The 23026-nt window shown below is 39.0% G+C and overlaps 1 protein-coding gene across 1 annotated transcript; it reads right to left on the bottom strand.

The window, feature by feature from the left end:
- Positions 1-1239: 1239 nt before the first annotated feature.
- LOC145113370 (uncharacterized) lies at positions 1240-5185 on the bottom strand. Its single transcript, XM_079049473.1, has 3 exons — positions 4859-5185; positions 1719-2679; positions 1240-1616 (listed from the first exon to the last, which is right to left on the bottom strand). Exons 1-3 carry the CDS (start codon positions 5183-5185, stop codon positions 1240-1242), a joined length of 1665 nt encoding a protein of 554 aa, XP_078905599.1.
- Positions 5186-23026: the final 17841 nt, after the last annotated feature.

Genomic DNA, 23026 nt, shown 5'->3' with positions numbered 1-23026 from the left:
TTTCTGCTAATATGGTAAGTATTATAATTGTTCCATTTAGTAAGTGTTGAAAATGGGTTTTTGATATAGTGTTAATCAACACATGACAGTTAGTGATAACTCACTTTTAGACGTGGTGGGTATTTCTAACCTAAATCTTAGAATTGATCATCCAAATGGATATTTCAAAAATAAAGAATGTAGGAAATTTGAAATTTTCTGATGCTATCACTCTATCTAGTTGTTCCTGATTTTGATGTAAATTAATTGTCCGTTCATGAGGTGGCCAAAGATAGTAGGTTTTATATGTGATAATTGATTAAACTAAGTGTGTTTTTAGAATTAATAGTAAAAAAGGATAGTATGACTATGTGGTCAGGTCGACAGTCTTTACTATGTTGATCATACCTATAATAATTCATGTAAGAATAATTCTTGTTTTATAGTGTGTTTTGTTTCTACTTCTCTTTGCCTATTCTATCACAATTGCAATGAAAGTGAGTTTCATCTTTTTTTTTTGGATTGTACTTCTGTAAAATAGATTAAAGCTCATTTTCTCTTTGGTGGAGGGATATCCCAGTCATGGTGGGATCTATTGGTCTGATGGTTGTTGCAGGTTCGAGAGCTAATCATAAAGTTCAAAGGGGGTGTCGAGGTTGTGCTCTTTGCTCTAGCTTGGATCGTGTGGCATTATCACAATTAGAGTGCATTCACTAATTAACAAGAGTATAAGTTCTAAAGACTTGGCTAGTGACATCAAAAGGGTGGCATTCCATTGGTTAAAAACGAGAACTAAGAGTGGTTCTAGTATCGATTGGATAAAAAGGTGCGTTGATCCTAATAGTGTTTGCATGGATGTTTTGTAACTCATAGCGTCTTGCTAGCAGTTTTATATATTTATCTTTTGCTGTTAAAAAAGATATATTCGATTAATAGGTATGTTAAGTGAAGTTGTTTGAGTAATTTTGTAAGAAGTTTTGAGTTTTATTTGTATTTTTCGATTAATTGGTTCTTCATAAATAAGATAACGATTCCAGTTATTGTTTTTGTTTGAAATGTGTTTATAACCACATGACACAAACTCACCATATCACAAATCATAATCCTACTAATGTAAATGTCTTAGGAAATCAGATAGGAGAGCAATCTAGAATCCTCATATGACATAATTACAATTAAGCGATATAAACAAAACATAGACCATTTAAACCCTAATATATATGCCATATTTATCAAGCCTGATGTTTATCTACTATATTTTTAGCAAAAGCTAGGCATATAGCCTAGAGCCCAGTCACGTTCTTGCTCAATTAGGGTGATTGCCATCTGAGAACCCATAAGTTCTTGAGCATACTCTTGGTCTGTATCGGCTGGGTTGTTTTCAATAAGAGAGAACATATCTGTCGCCCAACCATCTCCGATCTCAGTTGGGGTGGTAGGAACCGGACAACACACAAGTTCCCCTCGTATTTTCGTCGCTGGAGGCATGGTGCCATCGGAAACATTGGCTGGTTCAGTAGATGCGCCATTACTTCTCAAATTCAGTGCTTGAGGAGGTCCACTTAGTGGGAAGTCTACCAAATCGTTCATCTCGTTTAAGATTTCAAACACATCAACTTCTGATAGGACTCCAATATCTTAAACAAAATTACCAACATAAGAAATCATGTGATCACAAATACATGACAGGCCATTAATGATTCAACAAAAGTAGTACATACTGGAACTCGGAAACTTACCATTTGACGAAAAGAAAGAGCTTAAGTCATCCACAAGGTTCATGTCATCAGCACTTGATCCAAACCCGGATTCTAAATTCGCATCGGTGCTGTTTGGGTGGTTCATTTCCGCAACGGAATCATCATGCATGATTAATCTTCCCTCAGCTGGTTGATCATTTTCAGATTGTTTACAGGGTAACTGGGAGCTCAATAAAGCTGCAGGTTGTCTCAAAACATCTTGTAGCAATCCACTGTTTCTCCCTGAGCATAAGTCTGGATCCATGTTGTAATTGTCTTCACCATTTGACATCACAATGAAGTGATCACTCCCGTTGGTCGAAGAAAAAGTTGACGTGATTGCTTCAAAGCATGATTGGATTGAAGGGATCTCTATTATTTCAAAGTTTTCAGACAAGAGAGGATCATCCATTTGTACTGTATCTATGTCAGATGGTGCAAGCTGGCTTCCAGAAAAGACAGGTGTATAAGGTGAGTTCGAACGTTTTAAATGTTGAGAAGGTGGTGGTGACAACACGACTCGGCCATTGTTATGACTATAAAGGTTGAACTGGTACATGTTTATAGCGGGGTATAAAGTAGCAATTAGAAGGGGGTAACTCATTGCTAATTCGATCAAAGACATGGAGTTGATGGAACTGGAATCAGGGTTTTCCTGAATTGTTGAAATAGAGGCTGTATTTGTTTGATGTGAAGAGGGTATGCAATTGAAATTAGGGTTTTCTTCAAATGAGGAAGATGATGAAGAAGGGAATGAACTGAAATCAGGGTTTTGTGGCAATGACACTGAAGAAATCTGTATTTGGTTTTGTGGAGATCGTTCTAGTTTTTGAGTGTTAAAGCGTCGATGCTGGATCTCTCGTAGAATTTCAGGAGGGTAAACAGGTAATCCAGCACGAACAAGTCTTTTTAATCTAATGTTCCAGTAGTTTTTTATCTCGTTGTCAGTACGCCCCGGAAGCTGAACCATAAATTAACAAAACTTAGTATAGTGAAAGGTAGAAACCTGAAATTAAAGGCGATGAAAAAAAAAAAATTCACAAATCGAAACATGAAATCAAGGTTGTGTACTCCATAAAGGTTAAAAAGACCGATTATACACGCACATATTTTTTTTAATCAAATATGTAAAATATCATTTGTAAAAAGCTAGAAGATTAAAGTGTTTGTTTTTTGTGTGAAGATCTTCTTAGCATCTTCAGTCTGCGCCGACCACGCACAAACATTCGCCCTCGCATATGGTGTGTTTTTTTGAAAAATTGCAAACCTAAAAATGTATGTGCGCTCTTTCCTTGACGCAGATGTGGACCAGAGTCTTCTAATATCTTGAGACATCTTCTAGCCTAAAAAATCACATATATTTTTATTTTGTTAAGTTTTTTTTTATTTATATTTATTCCAACATTACTAATGATAAAGAATTTGAAAAAAAAGTTTGAATACTTTAAAAAAAATGTTCGACGACACAAACATAATATTTGACAAATTCATAAATAAAGATTTATTACAATAATGATCGTTGAATTTATTTATATAAATATGACAAAAATCATAATATATTCTTATATTTTCTATACCAAATTTTATAAAACATTTATATATATATATATATATATATATATATATATATATATATATATATATATATATATATATATATGTGTGCGCTCAAGTTTTTGTGACAACCAAAATATTTATGAGAACTTGAAAATTTCTAATCCTCTAATCATTTTTCAAAACACCAATCTTCTCCACATAATGCGTCTAAAGAATATCTTTGCTCTAAAAAACGACAATTTTGTTTATTTTATTTGGAAAGGTGCATGCATACATAGTCAATAGTGCTATTGACTGCGTATGTGCACAATCAGCTGTTATAACTGCTGATTGTGCACATACGTAGTTTATATAACTATTGATTGTGCTCGTCAGCAGTCAATATAACTGTTGATCGAGATCATTCGCAGTATATATAACTGTTGATTGTGCATGCATCCACATTTTCAAAAAGACGAAAAAAAAATCGCCAAATCTTTTTTTGAACCGTGGATCTGTCTTAATCGCTGGTCTAGAAGTCCGTGGGTGGTTATATATATATATATATATATATATATATATATATATATATATATATATATATATATATAGACACACACACATATAATCCGAATCAAATAAGAATTAAACTTTTGGTAAGAAGATAAAAAAATTATATGCATATTTTTTTTGTCGAAACAACAAAATGAATGATTAAATGAATCAAAAGTAAGATAATTCACAAGAAAAAAAATTCTTTAAAAAATTCATTTTTCGATAAATAAAGCAGAAAAATCATTTTTATGACAATTTTCTGCATAACAACAAAATCATCGGAAAAATAAATTATTGACATATTTTTTTGGGATTTTTTTTTATGAATCATTTTGTTTTTAATTTATCTAATAATTTATATTTTTGTTTGACAAAAAATATGCAGAAAAAAAAACTTTTTATCTCCCAACCAAAAGTTTCTTTGTTATTGGATCTGAATACGTTATTAAAATAATCTGATATAATAGAAAATCTACAATTTTCTAAAAATGAGCCAAGTCACATAAAAAACATGAAACTTTTCTCTTTTATTCTTTGACTAATTTTGACAAATTTTGGCTATATATAGAATACGAAACAAGACCTTGAAGTTGGCAAAATTACTTAAATATGCAATATATATTTAACTTTAAATAATAACATTCTTAATAAAGAAAAAATGTATTATTTTATACTATTGTTTTAAATAATAAAAAAAATTCATGGGCTATTGATATGAGAAAACAGTTGATTAATGGTGTTGCCTTCATTCCTTGAGGTTGAGGGTTCAAGTCCCGTCGTGCACATAAGTGGATTTAAGGTGTAGTTTAGGAGTAGTATAGATTTGCCGTTTAAAAAAAAAAAAAATCGGTCACATGGCTGTTAATTATTAATTTGTGCATAACAAGAAAAAAATTAACAACGCTTGTAAGCATGCGGTGACATTGCGATGGAGACATTCAATTTTCGCAGCTAATGGAATTATTTCAAATATTAGCCTAAAATCATAAGGAAGCTTTCTATTGTGGCTATTGTTCTTGTCAAAGAGAGAAAAAGGGAGAGAAATGTACATGACGAGCAAGATGTGACCATCTGTTGCCATATTTTGCATGAAGCTTTAAGATCGTGTTTTCTTCTTCAGGAGTAAAATCTTCTTTCTTGAGATTAGACCTTAAATGGTTAAACCATCGAAGCCTACAACTGTTCCCACATCTCATTAATCCAAACTTTCTCGAAACATCATTCCATCTCCTTTCACCATTTTCCGTTACATATTTTACCAGTAGTGCATCCTCCTTGGGAGTCCATAGTCCTTTCGTCAAATCATTTCCTCCGTCATCACCAGCTTGTGACATGTTCTTGAACCCCTCGAAGATGTCACCTTCTTCTAGAGCCATCTTTTACCTATATTTTTAAAAACCCTTTTGATTTAGATCTATATATAGAAACATAGTTGTTTAATGAGAGAGAGAGAGAGAGAGAGAGAGAGAGAGAGAGATGAAACCTCAATAGTTTTTCAAGAATGGAGGGAGAGAGATGAATATATAAATTCTGCAAGGGAGATGTGAGTTAGAGGAAGAAGAGAAGAGATAGGGAAAAAATGTTGCGTGGTGATAGAAACAACTGAAGGAAGCGATGGAGAGTGATGAGTTAGAGAAACAATTGAATAAATGAAAGAACTATGGCTATTTTAGGAAAAAAAACGCACCAAACTCATAAGATAACAAAAAATGTATAGCAGAGATATATATTTTGACATAATTTTTAGTTTTTGATTTATATTAGAGATTCTAGGATTCATCGAATTTATCATATCATTGCAATGATAATTCAAATAATCAAATTCCACCCCTTCTTACTCTCCTATGTAAAATCATCCAATTGAATCCATGAGTTGAACAACAATAAGGTGTTAAGCCATACCAAGTAGACAAGTCCTTAAAAATCAAAGGATAATGGTTTGAATGTAATCTAAAGAGAGAAACCACTTGTTGGTGCACCCGAACACTTTTAAAGTCAAAAAAAAAAAAAAAAAACAAACAAACAAACAAACCTATCAAGATTATAATATGTAGTTGATTTGTAAGGAATAGTAATTCAATCAAAATTCATTTCAATTTTTAGTAGATAAGTTTATATTGAAATATGTGTTTAAGTTGTGCAAGTTCTCGTTCATATCTTAAGCTTAAATCAAGTTATTATAAAATCGATTGAACTCATGTTGAAGTTGTGATCATCCTTAATGTTTTATGTTCATTTATTTGCCTTTTATAGTTCCTTTTATTAACGAAGAGTGTGTTCGGCACGCATCGTTTGGGAGCTTCTGACTTCTAGATTTTAAGAAAACGCTAGTAAAAATGAGAAAGTCTCGTTCGGCGACAGGAACGTTTAGCTTTTAGCTTAAACAAAATGCTCCAAAATCAAAAGCTACATGAAGTAGCTTTCAACAAAACGCTCCAAAATCAAATGTTACCCACTACCAGTTAGTTTTACCGAACACACCCGAAATCTACTCGTATAGTTCTTGAAAAATATGAAAAGAATATTTTGTTTCTCTTGTTTACTTAATCATTTTATCATAGATCTAGAGTCACGTTCTTATTTGTATGAGATTTTATTAATCAGAGTATGTTTATTGATTAGAGTTTCTTAAATTGTTTTTTCACTAGTCGAAATTCTTTTCTTCACTTTATATTATTGTAGATCGTCGTATATCATTGTAGGTTTTTGTGGATATATTGTTTGAGTTCCATTTGTTTGAATCAGATATGTATTTTTATTAGGGTATTTTAACTATTTTCATTGTCGAGGAGATCTTTTTTACTTATTTTGGACCGTTACAGATTTTGTGTTTCATTCTATGTTGTTCTCAAATTCTTTCTATCTATAGTTAGGGTTTGCTCATTCATTGGGTTCTTAAAATATTTTTCAATCTGGATCTCTTTTGTCTCTCAATATTATAACATTATGATAGTAGATCGTTGAGATCTTTTTTTATACAAATCTTGTTTATTTTCTTTAGGAGATTTAGGGTTTTGACATCTAATTTTTTTTCTATGTTATGGTGTAATGCTTTCTATATGGTCTAGTTTTGTAAGAAGGTTGACGAAATATAGAGAATTTCTTTGTGTATTTATGTTTCATGTTGTACATGCATCTAGAGGAAGTGATAACAAAAATCTCTCTCAAATCTTGGTAAAGTCTTATTTTCCTATCTTTCCATTGACTTCATCATGGTATTTTGTTTGGTTTGATTATGGTAAAATGCAAAATTTATCTACAAATTGCTATGTAAGTCTTTTATGCTTCCTTAATAGTTTATTGTTGCTAACTTGTATGTATCATGTGTCATAATGTGGGAATTTTGTAAGTATATTCGCATACTCATATCTTTAGTAAAGGACTGTATATCTTACTAGAGAATTATTGACTCGTTGGTCTATGATAGAGATCATTTTTGGATAAGCATTTAAGTGTTATTATAATTCTTGTTTTTTTTAATGTGCATCATTAACCACTTTTTTCAGCTTGGTTTGGAATCCTAGTTGTACGTTTGTTTCATATTAGTTTTTTTTCCTAATTATTATATGTATGTATGTTAATTTGATAAAATGACCATTAATGAAATTGTTTCTTTAGATATCAAGTAAGGGTCTATTGTGGTTGTGTTTGATGAAGCTAATGATCATTTATGCCTTCACCCTAGTGATAATGGTCCATCGTCCATTTCGAACTTACTATTACTAAAGCATGTAGGGTTTAGAATGCCTCTATGTTCCATGACCTAAACTCTAGTAATAAGTTAGGATCTATACATGGAAAGTTTGTAAATCCTAAATATGATGAAATCAAAGTTAATCAATAAGAAAGGGTTGATGTTGTTTTAAATTAGATCTTAGATGTTTTGTCAAAGGAACTTTATGTGTGTCAAGCATATTTTGTGAGCTCCATTTATGCCTAGAAAGAACTCAACAAGACATAAGAAGATATTGATTTGTCAGTTATCTTTAATTTGTATTTAGAAAATTTATTAATTAACCGAAAATGGTTAAAGTCCTTTTGAGTACTCTAACAAAATTAACGTACTATTGAAAGAGTTTGATACATTAACTAATCTAGGAACTTGTGTGTGTGATGCTTCTAAAAGCTTTGTAATCATAATCAGGAAATTAAATTGATGTAACTTTTTATGAAATTAGATAACTGATAATGTCCTATTAGAAGAAATATTCTCATGAGGGATTTCTCGAGTGCCAAGGTTGCTTTCTCAATTGAATCCCATAAGAATCCCTATAAATCTAGTTGTATTGTTTCATATTGTCAAAAATGCCAAATTACACATCTGTTGGTAAGAACAATAATACATATAAGCCTATTGAGAGAAATTCGAACCTCGTATGTAAAAAACTATCGTTTAAAGAGACATATTACAGAAAGGTGTTATAAATTGATAGGATATCCAAATAACTCTAAGTTTACAAATTTTAGTCAAAATGAAACATAACATTTTTGGTAACCTTGGTGCCTTAATCCATATACTAGGTTTTGTTTATTAGTGATCAAATCTATAAACTTCTTAATTTGATCAATAATAAGACTCAAGGGGAATGAGATTTCTGCTAATATGGTAAGTATTATAATTGTTCCATTTAGTAAGTGTTGAAAATGGGTTTTTGATATAGTGTTAATCAACACATGACAGTTAGTGATAACTCACTTTTAGACGTGGTGGGTATTTCTAACCTAAATCTTAGAATTGATCATCCAAATGGATATTTCAAAAATAAAGAATGTAGGAAACTTGAAATTTTCTGATGCTATCACTCTATCTAGTTGTTCCTGATTTTGATGTAAATTAATTGTCCGTTCATGAGGTGGCCAAAGATAGTAGGTTTTATATGTGATAATTGATTAAACTAAGTGTGTTTTTAGAATTAATAGTAAAAAAGGATAGTATGACTGGTAGTGAGGTCGATAGTCTTTACTATCTTGATCATACCTATAATAATTCATGTAAGAATAATTCTTTTTTTATAGTGTGGTTTGTTTCTAAACAAAAATGACATAATAGGTTGGGTCATTTGTTGGCTGTTGAATCCAGCAAAATAAATAATCAAAATACGATAAAAGATGAACCAACTTAGACACACTAAAGATTAGTATGAATGGAAGTAAGGTTCGTGTCCTCGGGGAAACGGATTAACAAATTACACTAAAGATGTTTAATTACAAGTATGATTGTTACTTAAATAAAAAAACAAGGGGGTTTGGTTTTAAAAACTACTACAACTAGCATGAAGCATATTTAAAATAAATTCAAATAATAAAATTCATTCCAACACAAGGTTTATCTATTGTTATAATTCAAGTTATGATCATCAATAATTATGGTGCAATGATCTTATAAAGAATGAGTTGTATTGACATGTATTGTTTAGCCGTTCTAACAATCTTCCATGTTTATATTTAACCAAATGCAGTTCATTGATTAAACCTAATATGTAGCACTAAGTTCTAGCAGTTCTGATCTTAGGGCGCACATTGCAATGCTAATTATGGAAGTGCCAATTGTAATAAACCATTGACGCCATTCAGAATGTTTTAATTATAGTGTATGAATCTATGACTGAATTGAATTCATAGATAAAAACAACACCATTAATTGTTCCTAAGAACGTTAGTAGAAAATTAACTAAGTGATCAATTCCATTAATAATCTAAAATGTTTCCAAAATAATCTGGAGCTGAATACAAGAAAACATACAAACAAAACATTCAATAAGATCTAATATAATTACTTCACATAAAATTTTGAATCATACTTCAAATGATAAACCCTAATGCTGGCATTGGTAAGATTTAGCCACACATAATGACTAAATCTTCAAGTAATCTAAGAGATAAATGTAAAACCAAACTTACAATCAAAAGAAATTAATGTTCTTCACTTGAAATAGATGAATTCTCCTTCAAAAAGCGCCAAAAAATCGCCCCCAAGATGAAGTGTGTGGTCAAAATGACCCAAAAATCGTGTTTAATGGTGGTGGTTACAAGCAGTTTTGCGTCGACACGGTCGTGTTACTAGATAGGTTAAAAACAGCATGGTCGTGTGGTCCATAAAAAAGCCTCCAGAATCTGCCTCAACACGACCGCTTGGTATTCCTTTGTAAACTCAGCATAGCCGTTTGGAGCTATTGTCTAGCATTTTCCAACTTCAATTTCAGTTTTCAAAATCATCACCCGGTCTTCCTTTAGCATCCAAAATCCACCCGCAATCGCTCTAAACCTACAAAAACAACCAAAAATACCCCCAAAATAGATCGTGTGCCACCAAAGTATGTTTTCCATAAAATGATATGCAATGTATGAAATAAATGCATGAAATGCAATTGAAATTAATGTAGAAAATATGGAAAAGTATTCATAAAAATGATCTTAAAAAATCTCCTCAAGATTAACCTTTCTTGTCCTCAAGAAAGAACAAGATCAAGAGATACCTAGAGAGGACGACAAGTGGCTAAGAGGAAACTAAGAAAAAAAAAGAACCGAAAGAGCCTAAAATATACTAAGAGTGCATGCATGCAATAAAAATTTACACTAAAAAATATGCGCGTGAAATGCTTAGTGTAACGCCCCGATTCTCAGGTATTGTTAAATAAGAATTTAATTGGTTTCAAGGCCTACTCGACGAGTTGGTTGCCCTACTCGTCGAGTAGCAGCGGGTTGGTTCGCGTATTTAGTGGCCTACTCGCCGAGTTCAAGAAGAGACTCGACGAGCAGGAGCTGGCAGATGAAACCCTAAATCCCGGGGTTTTGCACCCTATTTAAAGAAGCATAAGCCTCCTTTGGCCTCTTTGCAGTCGATTGAGAGTCCAGAAGAACCCTAACTCGAGTGTGTGTGTATTCTTTGGAAATTTTAGCTTGGAGGAAGATTTTTGGTGAGGGAATCTCTTGGGAAGCAAGCTAGTTGAAGCAAGAGCTTGTGGGTTTCAAGTTCTGCATTATAAAGGGCTCGCTTGAAGGTATTAAATCGTTTTTCCCTTGGCTCATTTTCTCGTAAACCCTTTTGTGCATAAGTTTAGGAAAGGATTCTTGTGTCTAAGCCAAGATCTAAAGTTGTAACTTCAGATCTGGACTCCCCTTGGCTTTTAGATTCATAAAGCCATCAGCCTTGTCTAGTATGAGCCTTCTCTCAAGGATGTGACTTCATTGCAAGCTTAGTTGTGCCATTTTAGGGTCTTAAAGCCTTGCATGCACGTAAAGTTTGCAACTTTACGTGATAAGCATGCCTAAGGAAGTTGGATCTGCAATTTGGGGCCTGGGCATGGCTTAGAAAGTGTCTGCATGGTTACAGGGCTGAAGAGACTCGACGAGTCGCATAGTCGACTCAGCCAGTCATATGAAGATAGGCATTGAACTCGACGAGTTGGATGAACAACTCGGCGAGTCCGATGAAGATTGTCGTAGACGCGACGAGTGGATGAACAACTCGACGAGTCGGTTGAGGTTTCCCCAATTTATGTATGCGTGTGCAACCGTCGAGTCGCAAGAAGGAAAACTCGACGAGTGGCCTTAGAGTTCCAATCACGAGCCTTAGAACTCGACGAGTCACTCCGGTGACTCGGCGAGTGGTCAGGTATTTCATGGAACTCGACGAGTAGCTGAGGGTACTCGGCGAGTTAGGGTCAACATGGACTGTTGACCTTGACTGATGACTTTGACTTTGACCAAAGGTTGACTAGTTGACTGACGGGGTACCTTGAGAGGTTGAGAACTTACAGTATGGTTATACTATGGTAATAGGTGGTGGAGTTTGTGGCAGTGATCCGAGGGTTGAAGTTTATCCACCGAGTCGACATCTGCATGGTGAGTTATCCTCACTATATCGATAGGGTCTAAGGCACCAAGGCCGGACCTTTAGTTGTTATTGTTATGGTATGCTACATGTGGTTATGACCTGTTAGAATCGGAATCAGGATAGACAGTATGTTATGCTCTTATGATCCGTAGGGATTGATATGTTAGTGACCTGCTAGGTCGGTGCTCTAGTTACGAGAGATTGCTATGATTGGTGATCAGTGAGATATATATGTTTGATGCTTGTATATGCCAGTATATGTTAGTTATGCGCACATGGTTATTTGCTTGTTGCTTGGGTTGAGGCGGTCCTGCTTTGTGCTGAAGGCCAACATACCCTATGAGCGGTCCTGAGATACTGTAGGCCCACATGGCGGTCCAGTTATGCCGAAGGCTCGGGACAGATTTAGATAGACTGTAGGCCCTACAGGGCGGTCCAGTCAGGCCGATGGCCCAGTATGCATGTTGTTGATTGTCTGTTACTGATATGGTATTATCGGTGTGGTATTGGTATTTTGGGGGTAGCTCACTAAGCCCTCGGGCTTACAGTTTTCAGTTTATTGTTCCAGGTACTTCAGGAGATCATGGCAAGGCGAAGGCGTGACCGTACTGCTCCCCATCCTTATGATTTTGTTATTGGGACACTCTGATGAATAATGATTGAAAACATTTTTGTAAACAAATACTATCCGGTTTTATTTGTGATTGAAAAAGTTTAAATTTGGCGTGAAATTTTTGGATTTTACAAGTTGGTATCAGAGCCTTGGTTTGAGTGAATTGGGGGAAACACTCGTGTGAACTCAGTCTCAAATCAAGGGAATTTTTGGAATAAATTCTAAAATGGTTTTCAAAATAAAGGATGGAGGATGCAGAGGGCACGATCAGCCGGAGCCTGTAAGTAAACCCCAAAATACCATACAGTTATTTGATATTATGATATGATAGAACATCATGCTAGTGTTAGGCTAGGAATCTTCAGGAATCGCATGATAGACTTGCCTGATTATATGATGCATACTAGCCTAGGGTTTCTTGTATATGGAATTGACATCATAACTGTAGGTGTTTAGTGTATACATCACGGTTGTGTATAACCAAGATCTTATAGCCTGAGAATGTCTGATTCGACCTCAATGTAGGATTGGATATTCGAAAGTCTATCGGGTCCCGCGTTATGTGTGGCTAGCATACCCTAGTGCTGCAGGGTTGGTGAAAGTTTCATGGATGTGTGAGTTGTGGAAGCTGTGAGACCAGTGGCGAGATAGTCGATATTCCCCTAGGAGTGAGGGTTGAGCGCATATTATTTTGATGATAGTATTAGGGCGTTGTGGTGATACTTGAGACAAATATGGGTAGGTGCGGAAGGTAGTATGGGCCCGTATTACTGAAAGCACAAGACCTATATGCGTAGCAAGGAAGTCACAACCCCTAGGGTGGTGGGAATTGGTCTCCCGATATATGTTGCTTATCTGACATCTTGGTTATATTTTCAGTATGGTGGTGACAAGACGTTTTACTACTGGATCCGGATCAGGATCAGGATCAGGATCGGGAGACGGAGGGTCAGAGGTGCCGGTAGCACCTGAGCCTGTGGTACAGATAGGGACAGAGGAGTTGGATGCCAGGATCCGGGAGATTCTGCACGACGAGATTGTTGCAGCATTCCGAGCGCAGCTGCCAGAGATGTTTGGGTCGATTAAGACCGCGATGGTTGAGTACTTTGATGAGCGATATGCAGCTCTAGCAGAGACAGCTGCCGCTGCAGCCACATCGGCAGTAACCGCTACAGGGGTTGGAGGAGGAGCCAGCAGGGCTTTCCAATACCGGGACTTCGATAACACGAAGCCCCCGACGTTTGATGGTACACAGGATGCGATCAGGGCTATGAGGTGGTTATCTGACGTGGAGGGCTGTTTCTCCACGTGTTCATGTCCTTCTGACCATAAGGTCAGGTGTGCCCTGAACCTGCTAAGGCTTGGGGCAAAGGACTGGTGGAGATTGACGACAGGGTCGAACACTGATGATCAGCGGGCTGCTGTCACTTGGGAGCAGTTCTGGGATATGTTCCGCACCCGCTACGTTTCACGCGTTGAGCGGGAGCGGCTTGCTCAGGAGTTTTTGACATTGAGGCAGGATGAGGAGTCAGTGATGGAGATCACTCGTATGTTCACAGAGAGGGCTATGTTTTTCCTGGAGTTTGCTTCAGAGCAGTCTCAGATGACTCGTTATCTGAGCATGCTCAAGACTGATATTCGACATTTTGTTGCTATGCAACGTTGTGAGACTCTTTTGGATCTTCAGGAAGCCGTGAGGCGGTGCGAGTTGGAGTTAGAGCTGCAGTTGAAGGAGCAGCGTCAGGTTCCGTCACAGTCTCAGCTGGCACCTAAGCGATCCAAGACCGCTGATACTCGGACCGGGGGTTAGCAGATCCGCACTTGTGGAAAGTGTGGCAGGGGTCATTCTGGGGTTTGTTGACCAGGAGGTGGTTGCCACAAATGTGGCAAGGAGGGGCACTATGCCAGGGACTGTCGCCAGTCCGCCCCTCCAGCAGATATGAGGATTTGTTACCATTGTCATCAGGTTGGTCACGTGAAGACCAACTGCCCGCAGCTCGCCGCCAAGCCGGCGTAGGGATCCGCACCAGCTACTTTGAGGATGGGAGATGGGAGGTCAGTCAAGGTGGAGCCTCCGAAGGCTCAGGGGCGCGCCTTCCAGCTCACGGCCGAGGAGGCCAAGGCAGCATCGGATGTGGTTGCTGGTATGTTTCTATTTTCTGTTTCAGTTATTATATATGTGTTAAGCTTATCGGTGGTACCTGTGTTTAGGTACGTTTCTAGTAAACTCTTTGCCTGCTTTGGTTTTATTTGACTCGGGGGCGAGTCGGTCGTTTGTATCTCAGACTTTTAGTAGAGAGTTCAGTGTGTCGGTAGATGAGCTTGAGTGTCCGTTGCGAGTTTCTATCGCCAACGAGCATGGGGTTTCTGCTTCTTCGGTCTACCGAGGATGCGAGCTGGAGATTTTCGGGGTATCATTCCCGATAGATTTGATTCCTATTCCCATGGGGGAAGTATGTGTGATCGTAGGGATGGATTGGCTCAGTCGGTTTGGCTCCATGATCGACTATGAGGGACAACGAGTGGTAGTTCGAACCCCAAGTGGGGGAGAACTGGTAGTGTATGGTGAGGGCACCAGAGTGGGAGCAGGGTTTTGTTCAGCCGCCAGGACTCGGCAGTTCATTCAGCACGGGTGTACTGGTTATTTAGCATATGTGATAGATACGCGGATTGAGGATCATACTTCCGTTTCAGAGGTTCCAGTGGGTAGGGAGTTTGCTGATGTGTTTACAGAGGAGTTACCTGGAGTGCCTCCAGAGAGGCAGGTAGAGTTCAGGATTGATCTAGTGTCGGGTGCGGCCCCTACCACTAAGGCGTCGTACCGTCTCGCACCACCAGAGATGCAGGAGTTGGCATCTCAGTTGCAGGAGCTGCTGGGCAAGCAGTTTATTCGCCCAAGTAGTTCACCCTGGGGAGCACCGATCCACTTCGTCAGAAAGAAGGACGGTTCGCATAGGATGTGCATTGACTATAGGGAGTTGAACAAGTTAACGGTGAAGAACCGTTATCTACTCCCAAGGATAGATGATCTTTTCGATCAGCTGCAGGGTGCATCTTGGTTTTCCAAGATCGATTTGAGATCCGGGTATCACCAGGTCAGGGTGAGGGAGGAAGACGTGGAGAAGACCGCGTTTCGGACTCGTTATGGTCATTACAAGTTCGTGGTGATGCCGTTTGGGCTCACCAACGCGCCGGCAGTGTTCATGGATTTGATGAATCGGGTCTGCAGACCGATGCTCGATCGCTCGGTCATTGTGTTCATAGATGATATCTTGGTGTATTCCAAGACCCGAGAGCAGCATGAGGAGCACCTCAGGGAGCTGCTAGAGGTTCTGTGACGAGAACGGCTGTATGCCAAGTTCTCGAAGTGTGAGTTTTGGTTACGAGAGGTCCAGTTCCTCGGACATCTCGTTAACCAGGAGGGGATTTTGGTCGATCCGGCCAAAGTTGAGGTGGTTATGCAGTGGGAGATTCCGAAATCTCCCTCAGACATCAGGAGTTTCTTGGGATTAGCAGGGTACTACCAGAGATTCATTCGAGATTTCTCCAAGATTGCAGTACCCCTCACTCGTCTAACGAGGAAGGGGGTGGAAAACTGGTGGGGCCCTGAGCAGCAGAGGGCGTTTGAGACCCTTCGGCGGTGTTTATGTGAGGCGCCAGTGTTGACGCTCCCCGAGGGAGTCGAGGATTTTGTAGTATTTTGTGATGCATCCATCACAGGACTGGGGACGAGTGATAGCCTATGCATCACGACAACTGAAGCTGCATGAGACGAGATACCCTACGCACGATCTTGAGTTGGGAGCGGTGGTATTCGCTCTCAAGATTTGGAGGCATTATCTGTACGGGGTCTGTTGTACTATATACACGGATCACAAGAGTTTGAGGCACATCATGGATCAGCCGAACCTGAATATGAGGCAGCGCAGGTGGCTGGATGTAGTCAAGGACTATGATTGTGAGATCCTTTACCATCCTGGTAAAGCGAATGTGGTTGCGGATGCCTTGAGCAGCAAGTCAGCTGGGTCTCCTACCCCAGCAAGGTGTATGAGGATAGCGGTGGAGTCCCCACTTGTGAGCTTGATTAGGGATGCTCAGGTTGAGGGCATGAGACCAGAGAACTGGAAGATGGAGCGGATTAAGGGCGAGAGCGCCCGTTTTGTTCAGGATAGCCGCAGATTATTGACCCGACACGGTCGGGTTTGGGTTCCGATGTCCGGAGGGGTCCGGCAGACAGTGATGGAGGAGGCTCATAAGTCTCACTTTTCTATACACCCGGGAGCCACCAAGATGTACCGCGATCTGAGTTTGAGTTACTGGTGGCCCGGTATGAAGCAAGAAATCGCTTGGTATGTTGAGAGGTGCCTGACTTGTAGGATGGTCAAGGCCGAGCATCAGAGGCCACATGGTAAGCTGCAGCCTCTGGAGATTCCCATGTGGAAATGGGAACAGATCACAATGGACTTCATTACGAAGTTGCCGAGGACGGCGAAGGGGTTTGATGCTATATGCGTCATCGTGGATCGATTGACCAAGAGTGCCCATTTCTTGGCCATACGGGAGAGTTCGTCGGCCGAGAAATTGGCTGACATGTACGTCAGCGAGATTGTCTCTCGCCATGGGGTTCCAGTCTCCATCGTTTCCGATCGGGATGTCAGGTTTACTTCCCGTTTTTGGCAGAAGTTCTATGAGGAACTGGGTATGCGGTTGCACTTTAGTACAACGTTCCATCCGCAGACCGATGGACAGAGTGAGCGAACCATTCAGACCCTCGAAGATATGTTGAGGGCGTGCGTCATTGACTTCGGTGGGAGTTGGGATTCCCACCTACCGCTTGCAGAGTTCGCCTATAACAATAGCTATCATTCCAGTATTGGCGCCCCGCCTTTTGAGCTGTTGTATGGTCGGAGATGTAGAACCCCGGTCTGTTGGGGTGAGGTTGGACACAGAGTGATGGGTCGGATGGAGGTAGTCTTGCAGACTACCGAAAAGATCCAGCAGATCTGACAGCGGCTGCAGACCGCTCAGAGCCGGCAAAAGAGTTACGCTGATAGACGTCGATCGAATTTAGAGTTTCAGGTTGGTGACATGGTACTTCTGAAGGTCTCGCCCTGGAAGGGTGTGATCCGCTTCAGGAAGAGGGGAAAATTGGGTCCCCGTTATATTAGGCCATTCAGGATCATTGCCATGGTGGGCAAAGTGGCTTATAGGCTAGAGCTACCGGAGGAGCTCAGCCGAATTCATAGCACGTTCCATGTTTCGCAATTGCGAAAGTGTATTATGGATCAAGAGACAATAGTATCGCTAGATGATATTCAGGTCGATGAGCGCCTGAATTACGTAGAGAGACCTGTGGCCATCTTGGAAAGGAAGAAGAAAATTTTGCGGAACAAAGAAATACCTTTGGTAAAAGTGCAGTGGGAGCATCGGAGGGGATCCGAGTGGACATGGGAGCCGGAGGCGGAAATGCGAGAGCATTACCCGACGTTGTTTATACCAGCAGACTTCGAGGGCGAAGTCTAGTTCAAGTGGGGGAGAATTGTAACGCCCCGATTCTCAGGTATTGTTAAATAAGAATTTAATTGGTTTCAAGGCCTACTCGACGAGTTGGTTGCCCTACTCGTCGAGTAGCAGCGGGTTGGTTCGCGTATTTAGTGGCCTACTCGCCGAGTCCAAGAAGGGACTCGACGAGCAGGAGCTGGCAGATGAAACCCTAAATCCCGGGGTTTTGCACCCTATTTAATGAAGCATAAGCCTCCTTTGGCCTCTTTGCAGTCCATTGAGAGTCCAAAAGAACCCTAACTTGAGTGTGTGTATTCTTTGGTAATTTTAGCTTGGAGGAAGATTTTTGGTGAGGGAATCTCTTGGGAAGCAAGCTAGTTAAAGCAAGAGCTTGTGAGTTTCAAGTTCTGCATTAGAAAGGGCTCTCTTGAAGGTATTAAATCGTTTTGCCCTTGGCTCATTTTCTCCTAAACCCTTTTGTGCATAAGTTTAGGAAAGGATTCTTGTGTCTAAGCCAAGATCTGAAGTTGTAACTTCAGATCTGGACTCCCCTTGGCTTCTAGATTCATAAAGCCATCAGCCTTGTCTAGTATGAGCTTTCTCTCAAGGATGTGACTTCATTGCAAGCTTAGTTGTGCCATTTTAGGGTCTTAAAGCCTTGCATGCACGTAAAGTTTGCAACTTTACGTGATAAGCATGCCTAAGGAAGTTGGATCTGCAATTTGGGGCCTGGGCATGGCTTAGAAAGTATCTGCATGGTTAAAGGGCTGAAGAGACTCGGCGAGTCGCATAGTCGACTCGGCGAGTCATATGAAGATAGGCATTGAACTCGACGAGTTGGATGAACAACTCGGCGAGTCCGATGAAGATTGCCGTAGACGCGATGAGTGGATGAACAACTCGGCGAGTCGGTTGACGTTTCCCCAATTTATGTATGCGTGTGCAACCGTCGAGTCGTAAGAAGGAAAACTCGACGAGTGGCCTTAGAGTTCCAATCACGAGCCTTAGAACTCGACGAGTCACTCCGGTGACTCGGCGAGTGGTCAGGTATTTCATGGAACTCGGCGAGTAGCTGAGGGTACTCGGCGAGTTAGGGTCAACATGGATTGTTGACCTTGACTGATGACTTTGACTTTGACCAAAGGTTGACTAGTTGAATGATGGGGTACCTTGAGAGGCTGCGAACTTACAGTATGGTTATACTATGGTAATAGGTGGTAGAGTTTGTGGCGGTGATCCGAGGGTTGAAGTTTATCCACCGAGTCGACATCTGCAAGGTGAGTTATCCTCACTATATCGATAGGGTCTAAGGCACCAAGGCCGACCCTTTATTTGTTATTGTTATGGTATGCTACATGTGGTTATGACCTGTTAGAATCGGAATCAGGATAGACAATATGTTATGCTCTTATGATCCGTAGGGATTGATATGTTAGTGACCTGCTAGGTCGGTGCTCTAGTTACGAGAGATTGCTATGATTGGTGATCAATGAGATAGATATGTTTGATGCTTGTATATGCCAATATATGTTAGTTATGCGCACATGGTTATTTGCTTGTTGCTTGGGTTGAGGCGGTCCTGCTTTGTGATGAAGGCCAACATACCCTATGAGCGGTCCGGAGAGACGGTAGGCCCACGTGGCGGTCCATTTATGCCGAAGGCTCGAGACAGATTTAGATAGACTGTAGGCCCTACAGGGCGGTCCAGTCAGGCCGATGGCCCAGTATGCATGTTGTTGATTGTCTGTTACTGATATGGTATTATCGGTGTGGTATTGGTATTTTGGGGGTTTAAAGTTTTCAGTTTATTGTTTCAGGTACTTCAGGAGATCATGGCAAGGCGAAGGCGTGACCGTACCGCTCCCCATCCTTATGATCTGGTTATTGGGACACTCTGATGAATAATGATTGAAAACATTTTTGTAAACAAATACTATCTGGTTTTATTTGTGATTGAAAAAGTTTAAATTTGGCGTGAAATTTTTGGATGTTACACTTAGACTTTTAAGAAACAATGAAATAATCAACACAAAATAAAAGTGATCCAATCCAATCCACTAACCCCATTTGTGTCAAATAGTTAGGAATATGTAAACATGCTACATGCCTTGAATTAACTTAGCCTTATCACAAGATTATGCATTTCAAGGTTGATATTTAGTTATTCCTTAACACAACCCAACAAAATCAAGAGTTAAAAACACTTCTTCAAGGTTACCAGTATTTAGTTAATAAATGGAACGAGAGGTGGTCCTATTTCTATGTAGAAGATATGTCATAAAAACATACTCAACAAATTTTTATTTTCACAAATTGTAACAGTGACTGAACCCAACTTTTTTGTCGAATTACGAAAATCTTTTTCTAAAAGTAATTTTCTAAGGATTTCCTAGAATATTGGTTAATTATCTCACACCACCCATACTCCTCCAATTTATCAACAGTTACTCCTAGTGTCTTTTGCTCATGTCCAAGTCTAAGGGATTCTTTTGACAGGCAAGCAGTTTTCCTAATTGTATTTATTTGTACAACACATGTTGTTGTGGAATTGTCCACTTATTGATTTTTATTCACTTTTCTTGACTCTTTTTCTTTTCCCTCTTTTTATACTTTCCTTTTTTAACTTTTATTTCGACTTTCTTTTCCTAACTCTTTTATATTTTGTCCCTGTACAGCTCCTTTGAAGTTTTGTTCGCAAGGGCGCACCTTCAAACTATCTAAAGATATACTCATGATTAAACGTCAGCTTGACGCGGCATACCAAGATGATGTTCACAAGGAGGGTGCTACTATGGCATAAATAGAGGAGTACAGTTGTGAGGGAAGAGTACATATCTACATGTTTAAGTTATTTGCTTGACCTATATCTTTATATTTTTTTCCTTGACTTTTTCTACCATTGGGACATCTCACAGCTCATAACCGTGAGAGACTTCTAAGGTATTTTTCGGGGGACTGATGTCAACACCCAAGGACTCGTAGGTATGTACGAAAAGCTATTTCACCAAGAAGGGTACTTAAAAGGAAATAGACAGAAAAGACCTTTTAGAGCGCTGGAAAGCTCGAGTCGCTGAAATTTTCCTATCTTTTTTATGTTTTCCAATTTAGAATTTGATAGTAGTTGGTGTAATTATAATTATTAATAATGAGATATGCCAAGCTTCATTTATTAATTGATCTTGGAGGTGCGGGGTGCACACTCGGTGTGATAAATGTGAACTCGGGAGTATGGGGGTCCGGGGATAGTGCCCCTGGGTGCAAGGTTCCAAGGGTCAGCAGCCCCTTGGTGGGGTCTAGGGGAAGCGCCCCTAGCGGGGTCCAAGGGGTAGAGCCCTTGAAGGTGGTTCCTGATGACATCTTGATGATGCAAGCGTTAGTTATGTCTCATAACTACCAGTTTTGGTGCCAAATCTGGAGGCAACCGGAATAACCTCTTTTTCCTTCTAGTATAAGATCCTTTCTCTGGTTCCATAAAAAGGGTTGGAACTTCTATACATGAAAAATCATATTTTGATATGTTCCATCTCTCAATTAACACAAAACATCAAGGTATATTTTTCTGTGTCGAATTTGGAAGTGGCCTGATTTCCAAATTGCATTTCTTGGATTATCCCAAATCAGATTTTGTGATACCGCATGAATAATGGTCAAAATCATAGATTTTGGGAAGTGATTGCAATCACGATCCCATAAATTATCCAAGTTAATTAATATTCTAAGACCCCAAAATCTTACATTCAAAATCTATGATTTTATGAAGAATATCAATGACAGAATCTGTTAATGACATGACTTCCAAATTCGGGAAGTTGGACAAGTTTTAAGGCACTGATTTTTATCGCTGGCAGAAGATGATACATTTCCTTCTCACTACCCTGAAAGTGGTTCATGTTTTGAGCACTACTGTGCCAGAACCAATGGAGGATGAAACCCTTGAACATACCATAAGAAGATGCAAACCCCGAAAATGATGATTACATCTGGAGTGGTCACGTCTTAAATGGTGACTCTCTCTTTGACACCTATCAAAATCATGACTCTAAAAAAGATATGAGGGATGCCCTTGAATCAAAATACATGGTATAGGATTCCTCAAGTAAGAAATTCTTTGTTAGTAATTTTAATAATTACAAGATGGTGGATTCAAGGCTTGTCATGGAACTCAAGAGGATTTTGGAATAATTTAAACAATTCAAAATGCAAATGGATGAATCCATTTATGTTCAAGTGTTATTGACAAATTGCTCCCATCCTAGAAAGACTTTAAACACACAGTGAAACACCAAAAAGAAGAGTTGTCTCTAGTACAACTTGGCAGTTACTTGAGAATTGAAGAGGGTCTTCGGGCTCAAGAAAGTGGCAAGGGAAAAGAAAAGGAAGTTCCTGGATCTTCAGTGAAAATGGTGGGAGAAGACAACACATCAGAAAAATAACAAAGGAAAAAGGAAAAATAAAGATGACCATCACAATGGTTCAAACAAAAAAGAAAAATGTGTGTGTTGGAATTGCAACAAACCTGGTCACATGAAACGAGATTGTCGTTTGAAGAAGAACAAAAATCGTGCACGCACTTCTGGACAAGGATCTAATGATCAAGGTCCAAAACCACAAGTTCATAATTTTATTTCTGAAATTACAACTACTATTGTTATATATCATGTAACACTTATTCCTGAATCATTTTATGTTCAGGATGATGATCATGCATGGTGGATAGAATCGGGAGCGACGAGTCATGTGTGTAAAGATCGCTCTTGGTTCAAGGATTATAAACTAGTTAATGATGGATCGGTGTTGTACATGGGATACCATAACAAAGCACTTGCTGTGGGTCGTGGTTGTGTTTGTTTATGTTTTAGTTCTAGAAAAATGTCACACCCCCAAACCAGGATGGCGAAAACGTCCGGCGATGGATGAATTTCATGTATTGTATCATAACATAATGAATAATAGTGATCAAAGAAACAACCATCATAATATAATTACGGAGATTACATTGTATCCAAAACATTTTTTTTTAAAATATCGAATACATATGACAAAAGTAATTAACGTGATGTTGTGACGCCCCATCCTCAAAACCTTTTGATTACATGTTTACTGATTTCCTGAGAATACAAGTAGTTTTGAAAAAGTGTCAACAATTAAGTTGGTGAGTTCATAAGAGTTTTGTATGAGAAAAATCTGTAACTTTTCCTTGTAAAATGATAGAGTGAGCTTCCAGAAAATCCAATATTTTCTTTAAAAATGAGTTGTAAGTCTTAA

This window comes from Lactuca virosa, chromosome 5, assembly GCF_052849685.1.
Source record: "Lactuca virosa cultivar CGN04683 chromosome 5, Lactuca_virosa_CGN04683_v6, whole genome shotgun sequence".
In the NCBI taxonomy this organism is placed as follows: Eukaryota; Viridiplantae; Streptophyta; class Magnoliopsida; order Asterales; family Asteraceae; genus Lactuca; species Lactuca virosa.
The sequence above is the reverse complement of the archived record's forward strand: the minus strand, read 5'-3'. Positions and strand labels throughout refer to the sequence as shown.